The following is a 13,588-nucleotide window of genomic DNA, read 5'->3' as shown; positions in this document are numbered from 1 at the left end:
CTGTTATAGCTGCCATTGCAAGAGATTTATGTGCCAGATGCGCTAAAAATTCCCTTCATGCTCCAACCACCATTCCAGAGGACATGCGTCCATGCTAATGAGGGGTTCTGCTCAATAACGATCCAAAACAGTGCAGACCGACACATGTTCACTTTCATCATCTGAGTCAGATGCCACCAGCAGAAGGTTCATTTTCTTTTTTTTGAGGTTTGGGTTCTGCAGTTTCCACATCGGAGTGTTGCTCTTTTAAGACTTCTGAAAGCATGCTCCACACCTTGTCCCTCTCAGATTTTGGAAGGCACTTAAGATTCTTAAACCTTGGTTCAAGTGCTGTAGCTATCTTTAGAAATCTCACATTGGTACCTTCTTTGCGTTCTGTCAAATCTGCAGTGAAAGTGTTCTTAAAACGAACATGTGCTGGGTCATCATCTGAGACTGCTATAACATGAAATATATGGCAGAATGCAGGTAAAACAGAGCAGGAGACATACTATTCTCACCCAAGGAGTTCAGTTACAAAATGTAATTAACACATTTTTTTAAACGACCGTCATCAGCATGGAAGCATGTCCTCTCAAATGGTGGCCAAAGCATGAGTGCAGTTGTGTAACAAAAAAAATCTACATTTGTAAGTTGCACTTTCACCATAAAGAGATTGCATTACTGTACTTGTATGTGGTGAATTGAAAAATACTATTTCTTTTGTTTCTCATTTACAGTGCAAATATTTGTAATAAAAATAATAATATAAAGTAAGCACTGTACACTTTGTATTCTGTGTTGTAACTGAAATTAATATATTTGAAAATGTAGAAAAACATCCAAAAATATTTAATAAATGTCAACTGGTATTCTACTGCTTAACAGTGCAATTAAAATTGCAATTAATCACGATTAATTTTTTTAATCGTGATTACTTTTTTTGAGTTAATAGCTTGAGTTAACTGTGATTAAATCGACAGCCCTAACTCTCACACATTTAAGCCCTAAATGAGGACTGATTTAACACAGAAGTTAAGCATGAAATGCTGAGAGATTGCTGGATTTACACTATCACTGTTAATGATAAAGAGAAACATGAACTGGTAGTGAGAGGTTTACTGTTAAAAAGTTCAACAAAACAAGCATAATTTTGAAGTTCTGCATTAAAACACAAAGCCCTAGTGGAAGATATTTGTCCTGGGAAATCAGAAGATATGAAAAACTAGACCAGATACTGCATTTAGAATGAATCTGTGTCTGCATTCAGAGACACAGCCCAATTGGTTACCCCACATGTGTGGCAAAGGGAACAGAATTTAGCTCCCCCTAGAACACAGGATTCTACCACTTGAAATATAGGACAACTACTCTTTAAGCCATCAGCAGTTTTGTCTGCAGGCCAGCCACTAGAGGGTAGTAGTTCACACTTTAGACACAATAAAAGTAAATTAGTTTTAAAATACCTGCATACAACACAGCTTCAATGCGGTCCTTGATATGCTCAGAGTTACTTTCAGCTGCAAGTGGAAGATGGGATGTTCCATTAGGAGATGGAACCACCAGAGGTCCTACTAAAAATGCACATGCTGCACCAAGATAATTGAGCAATGATGCAATAGCTGTTGCAGTGGCACGTTCATCGGGAGAAAACCAGGTAGTGGAGAGAAATGGAGCAGCATTCATTACAGTTGGACCTGCCAATCCATTTAACAGCTGCCCTCCATGAATCAGTCTGGAATGGAGAAAAGAATATGCAGACATTTACAAAGTAATTACTTAAACATTATGTAAGATATAGAATGCACTAAAATGTGTAACTCCACAAAAGATATGCAGAAATCATTAGCAGAAAAGGAATATTCTATACTAAGAGAAGCAGGAGTAGACTCATGAAGAATCTAGAAGCTACTTTGTTCTTATTAGCACTTAAATGAATGGAGAAGTTAAATGTTCTCTTCAAAGAAGGAATGGTGAAGGGAATAAAAGAGTGACATTGCTTTGGAGAGGAGGATAGCATGATAGGGTATAAAGGAAGAAAGAGGCTTAGTCACAGTCAAGCTCCAAAATGTTAAACCTAACCCCATGTGTGTTATGCAGGCATGAGTCCCACTGGGAGTTTAAAACCCCTTATCGGGTTTCAATTTTGGATCTTTCACAAAGCCCTTTTGCATATTTTCATTATATTATTTACTTCCACTTCCACACTAATGGAAGATTTACGCTAAAAGCAAGATAAGATTGGACCCTTAGTTGTTCTGAGACAGAATCATCTTATTCTGCTATTTAGAACAGCCATGTAGCAAAATACAATTTCCCTTTCCCTGCCCCACTCCCTGATGCACTCTCACCTGGGTCTAACAGCTAACGGCTGGAAATCAAAACAAAAGTATTAGTCCCAAACACTATAGACACTGAACACACACATCCAGCACTGGCACAGTCAGCACACACATGGAGGGATTTTTGAGGTCTTTTATAAACAAGGAATCGAGCCAGAAACCTTCCACTTTGACTTTTGCAAATGTAATCAGACTTGAGATGCCAAGACCTTTTGGAATTTATAAAAGACATGAAGTCTAAAAAAGCAGTCAGGGACAAGCTAGCTAGCAAGCCAGCCAAAAACATTTTCAATCTCCAAAAGGGATACACCCTTTGTACATTAAGATGAGAGTGGAGGTAATTTCAAAATTTATTTTGATGGTTATTTTTTAAAAATGAAATGTGAACCCTCTGTTACTGCTGCAAGAACATAGTCATAAGAAACACAAAGATATGGCCTAAAAATGGGAAACATAAGCCAAGCTTAATCAGCATTTAGGCAACACTTCAAGCCACAAATACTAAACGTCACAGAGCATTGCAGGAGCTTTAAAACGTAGGAAGGAAAAAATCTCAGGAAAAGGCTGATAGATAGTTTATCAAATTAACCATCTAACATGTACCTATAAGAAAAACTGATGAATGCCACTCATTCAACATTCATTTCAATCCAAATCTATTAAGGAAACTTATAAAAGATACTTTAGAGCAAAAAAACACCATCACATACCATCTAAAGGAAACATTTTACTGACTCTTTACTTGGGGGTTAAATTATATTAACGATTAAATAAAAGGAAAAATATCTGTTATAAATCTAACAATTAGATGTGTTATCCTTTCTTTGTAATATGCAACTGCAGCTATACTATCTCATGCTATGATTTTAACGGACATCGCAAGCTAAGCAGGATCAAGCATGTTCAATTCTGAGATTGGAGGTCCCACAAAACCCCAAACGAACAGTTACTGACCTTCTGTCACAAGTTGTTCTTCAAGATGTGTTGCTCATGTTGTGGGCCTGCAAATGTCTTGGATTGGAACCTGGGCCAGAAATGCTGCTGAAGAGGCCTGCACTCCTGTGGAATGAGCAGTCAAGATGGCAGGCGGTGGAACATTCGCTTGCTCGTAGCATGCCTGAACACAGGAGGTTATCCAGGATGAGATTCTTTGAGCTGAAACCAGTAGGCCTTTCATCCTCTCTGCTATTGACACAAAAAGTTGTGTGGATCTGCGAAGTAGTTTAGTTCTCTCAATGTAGAAGGCGAGGCCACGCCTAACATCCAATGAGTGAAGCTGCCGCTCTTCTGAATTCTTATGCCACTTCGGGAAGAAGACTGGCAGAAAAATGGCTTGGTTGCTATGGAACTGTGAGACCACCTTTAGCAGGCAGATGGGGGTGCAGTTGAATCTTGTCCTTGAAGAACACCAAGTATGATGGTTCTGACGTAAGGGCCCCGATTTCAAAGACCCTTCTAGCTGAGGTAATTGCTATCAGGAAGGCAACCTTCCAGGAGAGAAACAGCAGAGGACATGATACTAGCAGCTCAAAGGGAGGGCCCGTGAGTTTTGAGAGGACCAAGTTCAATCCCACGGTGGAATTGTTTGCAAACCTGAGGGTGAAGTCTCTCTAACCCCTTAAGAAAGCAAACTGTCATCTCGTGAGAGAAAACTGACCAACTGCCCACTGGCAGATGGAAGGATGAAATTGCTGCTAGGTGTACCTTGACAGATGTGTGTGCCACGCCTTGTTGTTTTAGGTGAAGCAAGTACTCCAGAACACACAGAAGGAAAACCAAGACCGAGAAAGACCTCATTGGGATGACCATATCAAGAAACACTTCCACTTGGTGAGGTAGATAGCCCTAGTGGACGGCTTCCTACCACCCAGCAAGACTTGTCAAACGTGTTCTGAACAGGCTTGCTCCTCCAGGTTCAGCCATGGAGCTTCCATGCGGTCATGGGAAGGGACCTGACATTCGGTGGAGCAAATGGATGCGGTTTTGCGAAATCAGGTCCAAACAGAGTGGGAGTGATAGCAGGGATGCTACTGGTAAGTTTAGCAGCATGCCGAATCAGTGTTGGCACGGCCATGCCAGGGCTATAAGAATAACTCTCACCCTGTCCCGCTTGATTTTTAGAAGGACATTGTGTACTAGAGGATCTGGAGAAAATACATAGTATAGGAGCTCTGTCCATGGAAACAGGAAGGCATCTGAAAGGGAGCCAGGGCTGTGCCCGTGCAGTCAGCAAAACTGATGGCATTTCCTGTTCTGCTTGGTCATGAACAGGACTACCTGGGGAGATCCTCACCTTTGGAAGATGAACCTGGTGACCTCTGGGTGAAGGGACCACTCGTGGTAAGAGGAGAGAGATCTGCTGAGGTGATGAACCAAGGCGTTCCGGTCTCTTGGAGGATGGGAAGCCTCGAGGTGCTTCATGCAGAAGTCCCATAGATGGATGGCTTATTGACATTGGGTGGAGGAGCATACTCCTCCCTGCTTGCTGATGTAGAACATGGCCGTGGTGTTGTCCATCAGTACTCGCACTACCTTGCCTGGGAAAGAAACACTTGGCAAGGTAAGCAGATGGCTCTTAACTCCCTGACATTTTTATGCCTAGGACAGCTCTTCCTGGGACCACAGGCCCTGCATCCTGAGACGATCAAGGTGGGCTCCCCAACCTAGGTGTGAAGCGTTTGACACTAGGGATATGGATGGCTGGGGGGCAACAAAGGGAATACCTACCACTGCCGACTGGGGTCTCTTCCATCAGTTGAGGGAGGCAAGGACCGAGGCCGGAACAGTAACTACTGAGTCCAAGTGGTGTCTGTTCAGTGAGTACACTGAAGCTAACGACGCCTGCAGGGACCTGAGGCGCAGCCTTGCATGCCATATACGGAAGTGCACGCGGCCATGTGTCCAGGAGCTTGAGGCAAACCTGGGCTGTTCTGATTGGGCGAGCTGTGACCTGGGATATCAGAGCTGATATTGTCTGGAATCGAGCCTCTGGAAAGAAGGCTCTGGCCTGGGTTGAGTCGAGCACTAGCCCGATAATCTCTATTCCCTGTACTGGAATGAGAATTGACTTTTGTTCATTTATCAACTGGCCCAGTGTTCAGAAGGTGGCTTGGACCAGGCCTGTGCTGTTCTTTACTTGGGCCTCTGAGCAACCCTTGATCAGCCAGTCATAGAGATACAGGTAGACTTGAACATCTTGCTTTCTGAGTAAGGCTGCTACCACCATCATGCATTTTGTAAAAACCCAAGGGGCTGCAGACAGGCCAAATGCAAGGAGGGTGAACTGGTAATGGGTCTGGTTTACGATAAATCTGAAGAATCTTCTGTAGCCATGGAAGATAGAAATGTAAAAGTAAGTATCTTTAAATCGAAGGCGGAGCACCAGTCCTCTGGATTGAGGGAGGAGATGATGGAGGCCAGGGAGACCAGGCGGCACCTCAGTTTCTTGAGATAACTGTTGAGGTGAAGCAGGTCCAGGATGGGATGAAGCCCTGCCCTCCCCCTTTGGTCTTTGGGATTAAGAAATATTGGGAGTAAAACTCTTTCCCTCTCAATTTTTGAAGTGACTCTTCCACAGCCCCCATCTGTAGGAGGATCTGCACCTCTTGGGCTAAGAGTCGCTTGTGAGAAGGTTCCCTAAAGAAGGATGAGGGTGGGAGGGAGGGGTGGATGAAAACTGAAGGGTATAACCATCCACCACTCTATTTAGCACCCAGGGGTCCAATGTGATGTGGGACCACACTGGGCTGAAGTGTGAAAATTGGTCCAAAATCAAAGGGGGGGGGGGGATTCAAAGCGGGAACTGATAATAGTGCCTTCGAGTGCACTTTCAAAAGGCATGCTTGGGGCCACCGGAGTACCTATGTGATCCCGGCATCGAAGTTGAGGTGGATAGAAGTGGTTGATGACACTTGTAACCTCTGCTCCTTCTTTTTAACAGGTCCTGTCTTGGTGGCGGAGCCGAAAAGTGAACCGGCTGTTGAGGCCTAAAGTGCTTCCTCAGAGTAGATGGAGCATAGAGGCCTAGCGACCTGAAGGTAGTCCTTGAGTCCTTTAGGCCATGGATCTTTGTGTCTGTTTACACTGAAAAAAATGACGAGCCTTCAAAACGGAGGTCCTGAATCGACTGCTGAACATCCTGAGGTAGCCCCAAGGACTGCAGTCAAGAGCATCGCCTCATGACCACTGCAGAGGCCATCATCCTGGCTGTGCGTGGGCTGGGTCCAATGCCGCCTGGAGTGAGGCTCTGGCAACATTCTTTCCTTCCTTAAGAGGGCAGAAAATTCCTGCCTTGAGTCCTGAGACACAGTCTTTAAATTTGTACAAGGAGTCCCACAAATTGTAATCGTATCTCCCCAGCAGGGCTTGGGGAGTCCACCTGTCGAACTTTCTCCCAAACAGATAGAGTTTCCTTGCGCCCTTTTGTTTGTGGGTAGCACTTGCTTAGCCCTGTCTAGACCTCTCATTGGCTGTCGATATAACTAGGGAGCCAGGAGGGGGGTTAGAGTATAGGTATTCGTACCCTTTGGTTGGCACATAGAATTTCTTCTCTGCCCTCTTCGAAGTGGCAGGGAGAGAAGATGGGGTCTGCCGCAGGGCTCTGACCAGACCCATTACAGCCTTGTTAATGGATAGAGCCATCTTAGATGGTGCTGGTGCAGCCAGAATGTCAACGAGGCTGTGGGATGATTCCTTGAGAGCCTCAACCTCTAGCCCCAGGTTAGCCGCTATGCTCTTTAGAAGCTCCCGATGGGCTCTAAAGTCATCTTGTGGCAGTGAGCCACTCGGTCCCGAGATGGCCTCATCTGGGGAGGAGAAGGAAGAGGCCTGTACCGGTGAGGGGGAGAGGGGGCTTCTTCCACTTCTTCAGCCTCAACTACCTTCATGGGTCCTATGTCCTGTGTATCGGCACCAGAGTGAAGGTCCGGTGCCAAGTGAAGTGGTGCAAGGGGCCCTCCTCTTGGAAGCAACCAACCAAGTCTGACTGGTGAGAAGATGGACCCAGTAGTGGGGGAAACCCCCATGGGTTCCAGAATGGCCATTGTATAGACCACTGTCCATGTGGCCAAGTACCAGCGGGGGGACCTGCACCGGGGTCCAGCGGCATGTAAAACAGGTACTGGTGGAAGTTCTTGGGATGGGTGTTCTTGGGAGGGCTCCACCTCGGACTCAGATGCTGAATCCTCTCGAGGTACCCCTCACTTCCACCGATCGGTGTCGAGGGTCCGGGGACAACCTCGTAGAAGAAAGCAGGGTAAGCTTGCCCCTGGAAAGTATTGAAAGTCCCAGTGCCGGGAAGAAGCTCGGAACACCATGCTCTCTTGCGCTCGAGCTCATCGGAGCCAGTGGTTGTCCCACTGGAGATGGCAGTACCTGGAGTGATAAGTCCCTGGCCATGCTAAGGACTCTGGGGTTGAAGGCACTGCAATTCTGCTGGAGCCATGATGACTTCCTGGCATAGGCAGGGGGCCCGCACTGGACTCAATGTTCTGGCCAGAGTCAACAGTGCCACCATGGGACCAGGGGTGGAGGAGTGGCCCAACGAGGGTCGCACTCCACTACCTTCCCTTTCCCTGCCTTTCTAGGCACAAATGAGCACCCTCTCTCGGAGCAGTGCTTTTTATGTTTCTTCCTTGGCACTGGAGATGGCAAATGGTGCCAGGATATGCGTGGTGTCAGAGGAGCACTTTGCACCAAGGCCAAAGTGCTTGGTGCCGAATCCAAGAGGCTTGGCTCCAAAGCTGGTCTAAGAGCAGCTTCCATTAGGATAGCCTTCAGTCTAATCTCTCTGTCTTTCTTCATACGAGACTTAAAAGTCCTGATAAATCTGACAGCGCTCTCTTACGTGAAATTTCCATTACATGCGTCTGACGAAGTGGGCATTCACCCACGAAAGCTTATGCTCCAATACATCTGTTAGTCTTAAAGGTGCCACAGGACCCTCTGTTGCTCTTACATGAGCCTCCCAAACACTCCAGACAACTGGAGTCTGGGTCACTCACGGGCACAGGCTTACACAGAAAGTACAAGGTCTGAAGCCCAGGACTGGGCATGCCCAGCCCCGGGGGTGAAGGGAGCCCCTCAACAATAAAGGAAAGGTTCTAACTATTTACACTAGTATTATATACAATATTTATACTAAAACTATACTAAGACTAATAAACTAGGATACAGAGAAGAAACCACTGAAAAACGCCTTGTCCAAGCAAGAGGAGTTGTTCCAGCAACTATCATGGACAGTAAGGAACTGAAAGGATGTGGGACCAGTGGGACCTCTTATACCAGCACATAGGTGTGAGGCACCAAAGGGTGCTAGAGCCGGCCCAATGGATACCGCTGAGGGAAAAAGCTCCCGCAACAGTGCATGCAGCACGCACACACCTAATGTGGAATGGACATGAGCAAGCACTTGAAGAAGAATCTGGTGATTCAGCAGAGAGATTAAATCAGTACTGAAACAATGCTCCAGAATGGGTTAAGAAATGACATGCTGTCTTTGAGCAAGTTGCAAAATGAAGACCTATTATCTTTGTAAAGGTCTATAATCGCATATATAACCTCAGATACAAAAATATTCACTTCACTGTACGAACCCAAGATTGAGACATCACGTTTTAATTCAGTACATTATCCAAATAACTTAACTGAGGGGGGAAATTTTTTTGAATTAAAGACTTCACATTTGTCTCTTCAGTTTATTTTCTTTAACCCATGCTCTCTTTCCTTTCCCATTTAGTATGACATCTTTTTATCTATATCATGCCAACTCTTTTTGCCTCTTAGTCATCTATAAAGCCTGGTGCTATCCCATCGTATAGTCTATTTCTTTTACAAGTATTTTCACATTATTTTTCAAATGCCAATATTTTAGGTTTTTAAATTTCAAAACTTTATTCTCTCAACTATTTGTGCTTCGGAGTATTTCCTGCTTCAAATGTCTCTGCATATGTTTGTATTGTTAACTTCATTTTATCCCTCATTCATGAACTTGCTTGAATTAAGTTACTTTTCAAGAGAAGGAGATTATTTTCATTGTTCCTCTATGTATCTCTAGCTTGGCTCTCAAACGAGATGGAAAAGATACTCAAAATGTGGTTCAGTGCATTCAGTAGCAACCTACTACTATACTCTAGGAGACAAATATATAGCAGCTAATACGGATGACAGAGAAATATGAACACAATAGTATCAGGGATTGCTGTTTGTTACAGTGTCTTGCTATCCATGAGCTAGATTTCGGTCTAAAAGACTATTTCCTACAGACCATCATCAGCACTAAAAATTGCTCTAAGATTAGAACATTTGTTCCCATTATTTCCCCATTTTCTTCTGTTTGTGTTATCCAAAAGGAGCAAAGAGCAACTACATTTTTTTCCTACAGCCTTACACTGTAATTTAAGTTTGATTCTGTAATACAAGATGTCTTTTGTATGAAAGGCGAGGACTGAAAGAGAATTTTAGTCCAGTTCTGAACCCAGTTGGAAACATTTTTAAGACCTGACACACTAACAGTTGAATTTTGATTGATTCTGTGTTCAGCTCTGTTCTGCTCTCAGATTTCTACATTAATTAGATGAATATTGGAAAAGTATTTTCAGGTACCAAGCAATGTAGAAAGTATTGAGCTCAAATAACAGAAAATATCCCAAGAGTGTGATGCTTTTTATCACAATCATGAAAAAAAATTATGACAGAAAAATTTCATAAGGAATTTAACACAGACTTATAAAATAACCAATTGTTCTGCTTCTGCCTTAAAATGGAAGTGGGTGAGTGCAGGCCTGATTCAAATACAATCTTGGCAGCCATCTTAGAAACCCATGTTTAGGAGCACTTTTTGGATATCTGCTCCTTTGGCTAGTGAATTTGGCATTAAGTGAAACTTACATTTGGAGGGTGGGTCACGGATTCTCTGCTAAAAGCTTTTTGACTCAGGGAGTGGCACTGGTTTTAGTCTTTCAACTTTAAGTATCATGTATCACAGCATTCTATAATAAGGAGTGCTTGTAAAGACATGCATAGGATAAAAATTAACTGGCATACAAATTGACAGGTCATGTGAATCATCCAATTGTGCCTAGATCATCTTTTTAGTTAGCGAGAGACAGGGAGAATGGAGAATCTGCATAGAACAACAGAGGCTGAGATTCAAAAGAGCTCTGTAGTCCATCCTGTCTGCCTCTTTTCAAGGTGTTTATCAAGTCTAATTGTAAATGATTCAAGCTATAGAGTTTTTACTCTTCCCTCAGGTCACTAATCCACATCCAGAGACTGGTCTACGCTGAAAATTTACACTGGCATAGCTATATGTCTCTCAGGGTACGTCTACAATACAGGATTAATCCGAATTTAGATAATTCGAATTTGGGAAAAAGATTGTATAAATTCGATTGTATGCGGCCACACTAAGCACATTAATTCGGTTTTTACCCACATTAATTCGGCCGTGTGCGTCCATGTACCGGGGCTAGCGTCGATTTCTGGAGCGTTGCACTGTGGGTAGCTATCCCATAGCTATCCCATAGTTCCCGCAGTCTCCCCTGCCCATTGGAATTCTGGGTTGAGATCCCAGTGCCTGATGGGACCAAAACATTGTCGCAGGTGGTTCTGGGTACAGCCTCACCCCTCCCTCCCTCCTTCCCTCCCTGCATGAAAGCAACGGACGGCAGACAACCATTTCGCGCCTTTTTTCCTGGGTGAACACTGCAGACTCCATACCACGGCAAGCATGGAGCCCGCTCAGCTCCAGACAGCAGTCATGAACATTGTAAACACCTCGCGCGTTCTTGTGGAGTTTATGCTGAGCCAGGACCAGAAAAACGAGGCGAGGAGGCGGCGGCGGGAGCGCAGCGAACAGCATGATGAGGACATGGACACGGACACAGAATTCTCTCAAACCACGGGCCCCGGTGCTTTGGAGATCATGTTGTTAATGGGGCAGATTCTATCCATGGAACGCCGATTCTGGGCAAGGGAAACAAGCACAGACTGGTGGGACCGCATAGTGTTGCAGGTGTGGGATGATTCCCAGTGGCTGCGGAACTTTCGCACGCGTAAGGGCACTTTCATGGAACTTTGTGACTTGCTGTCCCCTGCCCTGAAACGCCAGAATACCAAGATGAGAGCAGCCCTCACAGTTGAGAAGCGAGTGGCGATAGCCCTGTGGAAGCTTGCAACGCCAGACAGCTACCGGTCAGTCGGGAATCAATTTGGAGTGGGCAAATCTACTGTGGGGGCTGCTGTGATGCAAGTAGCCAAAGCAATCATTGAGGTGCTGCTACGAAAGGTAGTGACTCTGGGAAATGTGCAGGTCATAGTGGATGGCTTTGCTGCAATGGGATTCCCTAACTGTGGTGGGGCGATAGATGGAACCCATATCCCTATCTTGGCACCGGAGCACCAGGGCAGCCAGTACGTAAACCGCAAGGAGTACTTTTCAATGGTGCTGCAAGCACTGGTGGATCACAAGGGACGTTTCACCAACATCAACGCGGGTTGGCCGGGAAGGGTTCATGATGCTCGCGTCTTCAGGAACACTATTCTGTTTAAAGGGCTGCAGCAAGGGACTTACTTCCCAGACCAGAAAATAACTGTTGGGGATGTTGAAATGCCAATAGTTATTCTTGGGGACCCAGCCTACCCCTTAATGCCATGGCTCATGAAGCCATACACAGGCAGCCTGGACAGGAGTCAGGAGCTGTTTAACTACAGGCTGAGCAAGTGCAGAATGGTGGTAGAATGTGCATTTGGACGTTTAAAAGGTCGCTGGCGATCGCTACTGACTCGCTCTGACCTCAGCCAAAGAAATCTCCCCCTTGTTATTTCTGCTTGCTGTGTGCTCCACAATCTCTGTGAGAGTAAGGGGGAGACCTTTATGGCAGGGTGGGAGGCTGAGGCAAATCGCCTGGCTGCTGATTACGCGCAGCCAGACACCAGGGCGATTAGAAGAGCACACCAGGAAGCAGTGTGCATCAGAGAAGCTTTGAAAACCAGTTTCATGACTGGCCAAGCTACAGTGTGAAATTTCTGTTTGTTTCTCCTTCATGAAAACCCGCCCCCTTTATTGACTCATTCTCTGTAAGTAACCCACCCTCCCCCTTCCCCCAGCTTGCTTTCAAACCAAATAAAGTCACTATCGTTTAAAAATCATTTATTCTTTATTCATAGATTATAAAAAGAGGGAGGGATCCCGGGTGGGGTTTGGGAGGAGGGAAGGAAAAGGCCATTAAGAAATGGTTAAAAAAATGACAGCCTTTTGCTTGGGCTGTCCACTGGGGTGGAATGGGAAGGTGTACGGAGCCTCCCCCCCTGCGTTCTTACACGTCTGGGTGAGGAGGATATGGAACATGGTGAGGGGTGAGGGAGGTTATACAGGGGCTGTAGCGGCACTCTGTAATCCTGCTGCCGTTCCTGAAGCTCCACCAGACGCCGGAGCATGTCTGTTTGCTCTCGCAGTAGCCCCAGCGTTGCTTCCCGACTCCTCTGATCTTCCTGCCGCCACCTCTCATCTCGAGCGTCTCTCCTGTCCTCACGTTGGTCCCTCATGTCCTCACGTTGGTCCCTCCTGTCCTCACGGTCACTGGCTTCTTTCCTATACTTTGAAACCGTGTCCTTCCACTCATTCAGATTAGCTCTGTCACTGCGGGTGGATTGCATGATTTCTGCAAACATCTCGTCTCGCGTCTTCTTCTTCCGACGCCTTATCTGTGCTAGCCTTCGGGATGGAGGAGGGAGGCTTGAAGAATTTGCAGCTGCAGGAGGGAGGGGAAAATTAGAGAATTTTTTAAAAAGATACATTTTGCAGAACAATGCTTATACTCTTTCACGGTGACCAACACTATTCACATTACATAGCACATGTGATTTTGCCTCTTAATATTGAGTGCCTGTGGCTTTGGTGTTAGAGATCACAGACGCAGGTCCGGGCAACAGAATTCAGCTTGCAGGCAGCCATGGTAAGCCATTGTCTTTCGGCTTCTGCGCCCTCCTTTCCCACATACCAAAGCAAAGCCTGTTGACTGCTGCGGTTTTCCTGTTAACCTTCAGCAGCAGAAAACAAACTAACCCCCCCACCATCCAATTCTCTGGGATGATCGCTGTATCCCTCCCCCCACCGCGTGGCAGGTATCAGGGAAGGTCCCTGCAGAAACCAAACTAACCGCCCCGCCCTCCCCCCCGCCATGAATTCCCTGGGATGATCAATGTACCCCTCCCCCGACTGCGTGGCAGGTATCAGGGAAGATCCCTGCAGAAACCAAACTAACCAC

The 13,588-nt window shown here is 45.7% G+C and overlaps 1 protein-coding gene across 1 annotated transcript in view; it reads right to left on the bottom strand.

The window, feature by feature from the left end:
- SLC49A4 (solute carrier family 49 member 4) overlaps positions 1-13,588 on the bottom strand; it is a 120,418-nt gene that overhangs the window by 49,029 nt on the left and 57,801 nt on the right. Inside the window, exon 3 of the mRNA XM_026647400.1 lies at positions 1,446-1,714. Within this exon, the coding sequence (XP_026503185.1) occupies positions 1,446-1,714 (269 nt within the window). The remainder of the gene's footprint in view (positions 1-1,445; positions 1,715-13,588) is intronic.

The sequence above is a fragment of the Terrapene carolina genome, unplaced genomic scaffold, assembly GCF_002925995.2.
Source record: "Terrapene carolina triunguis isolate 2854851 unplaced genomic scaffold, T_m_triunguis-2.0 Scaffold62, whole genome shotgun sequence".
NCBI lineage: Eukaryota > Metazoa > Chordata > Testudines > Emydidae > Terrapene > Terrapene triunguis.
Note: the sequence above shows the minus strand (reverse complement) of the source record. Positions and strands in the feature narration are given on the sequence as shown.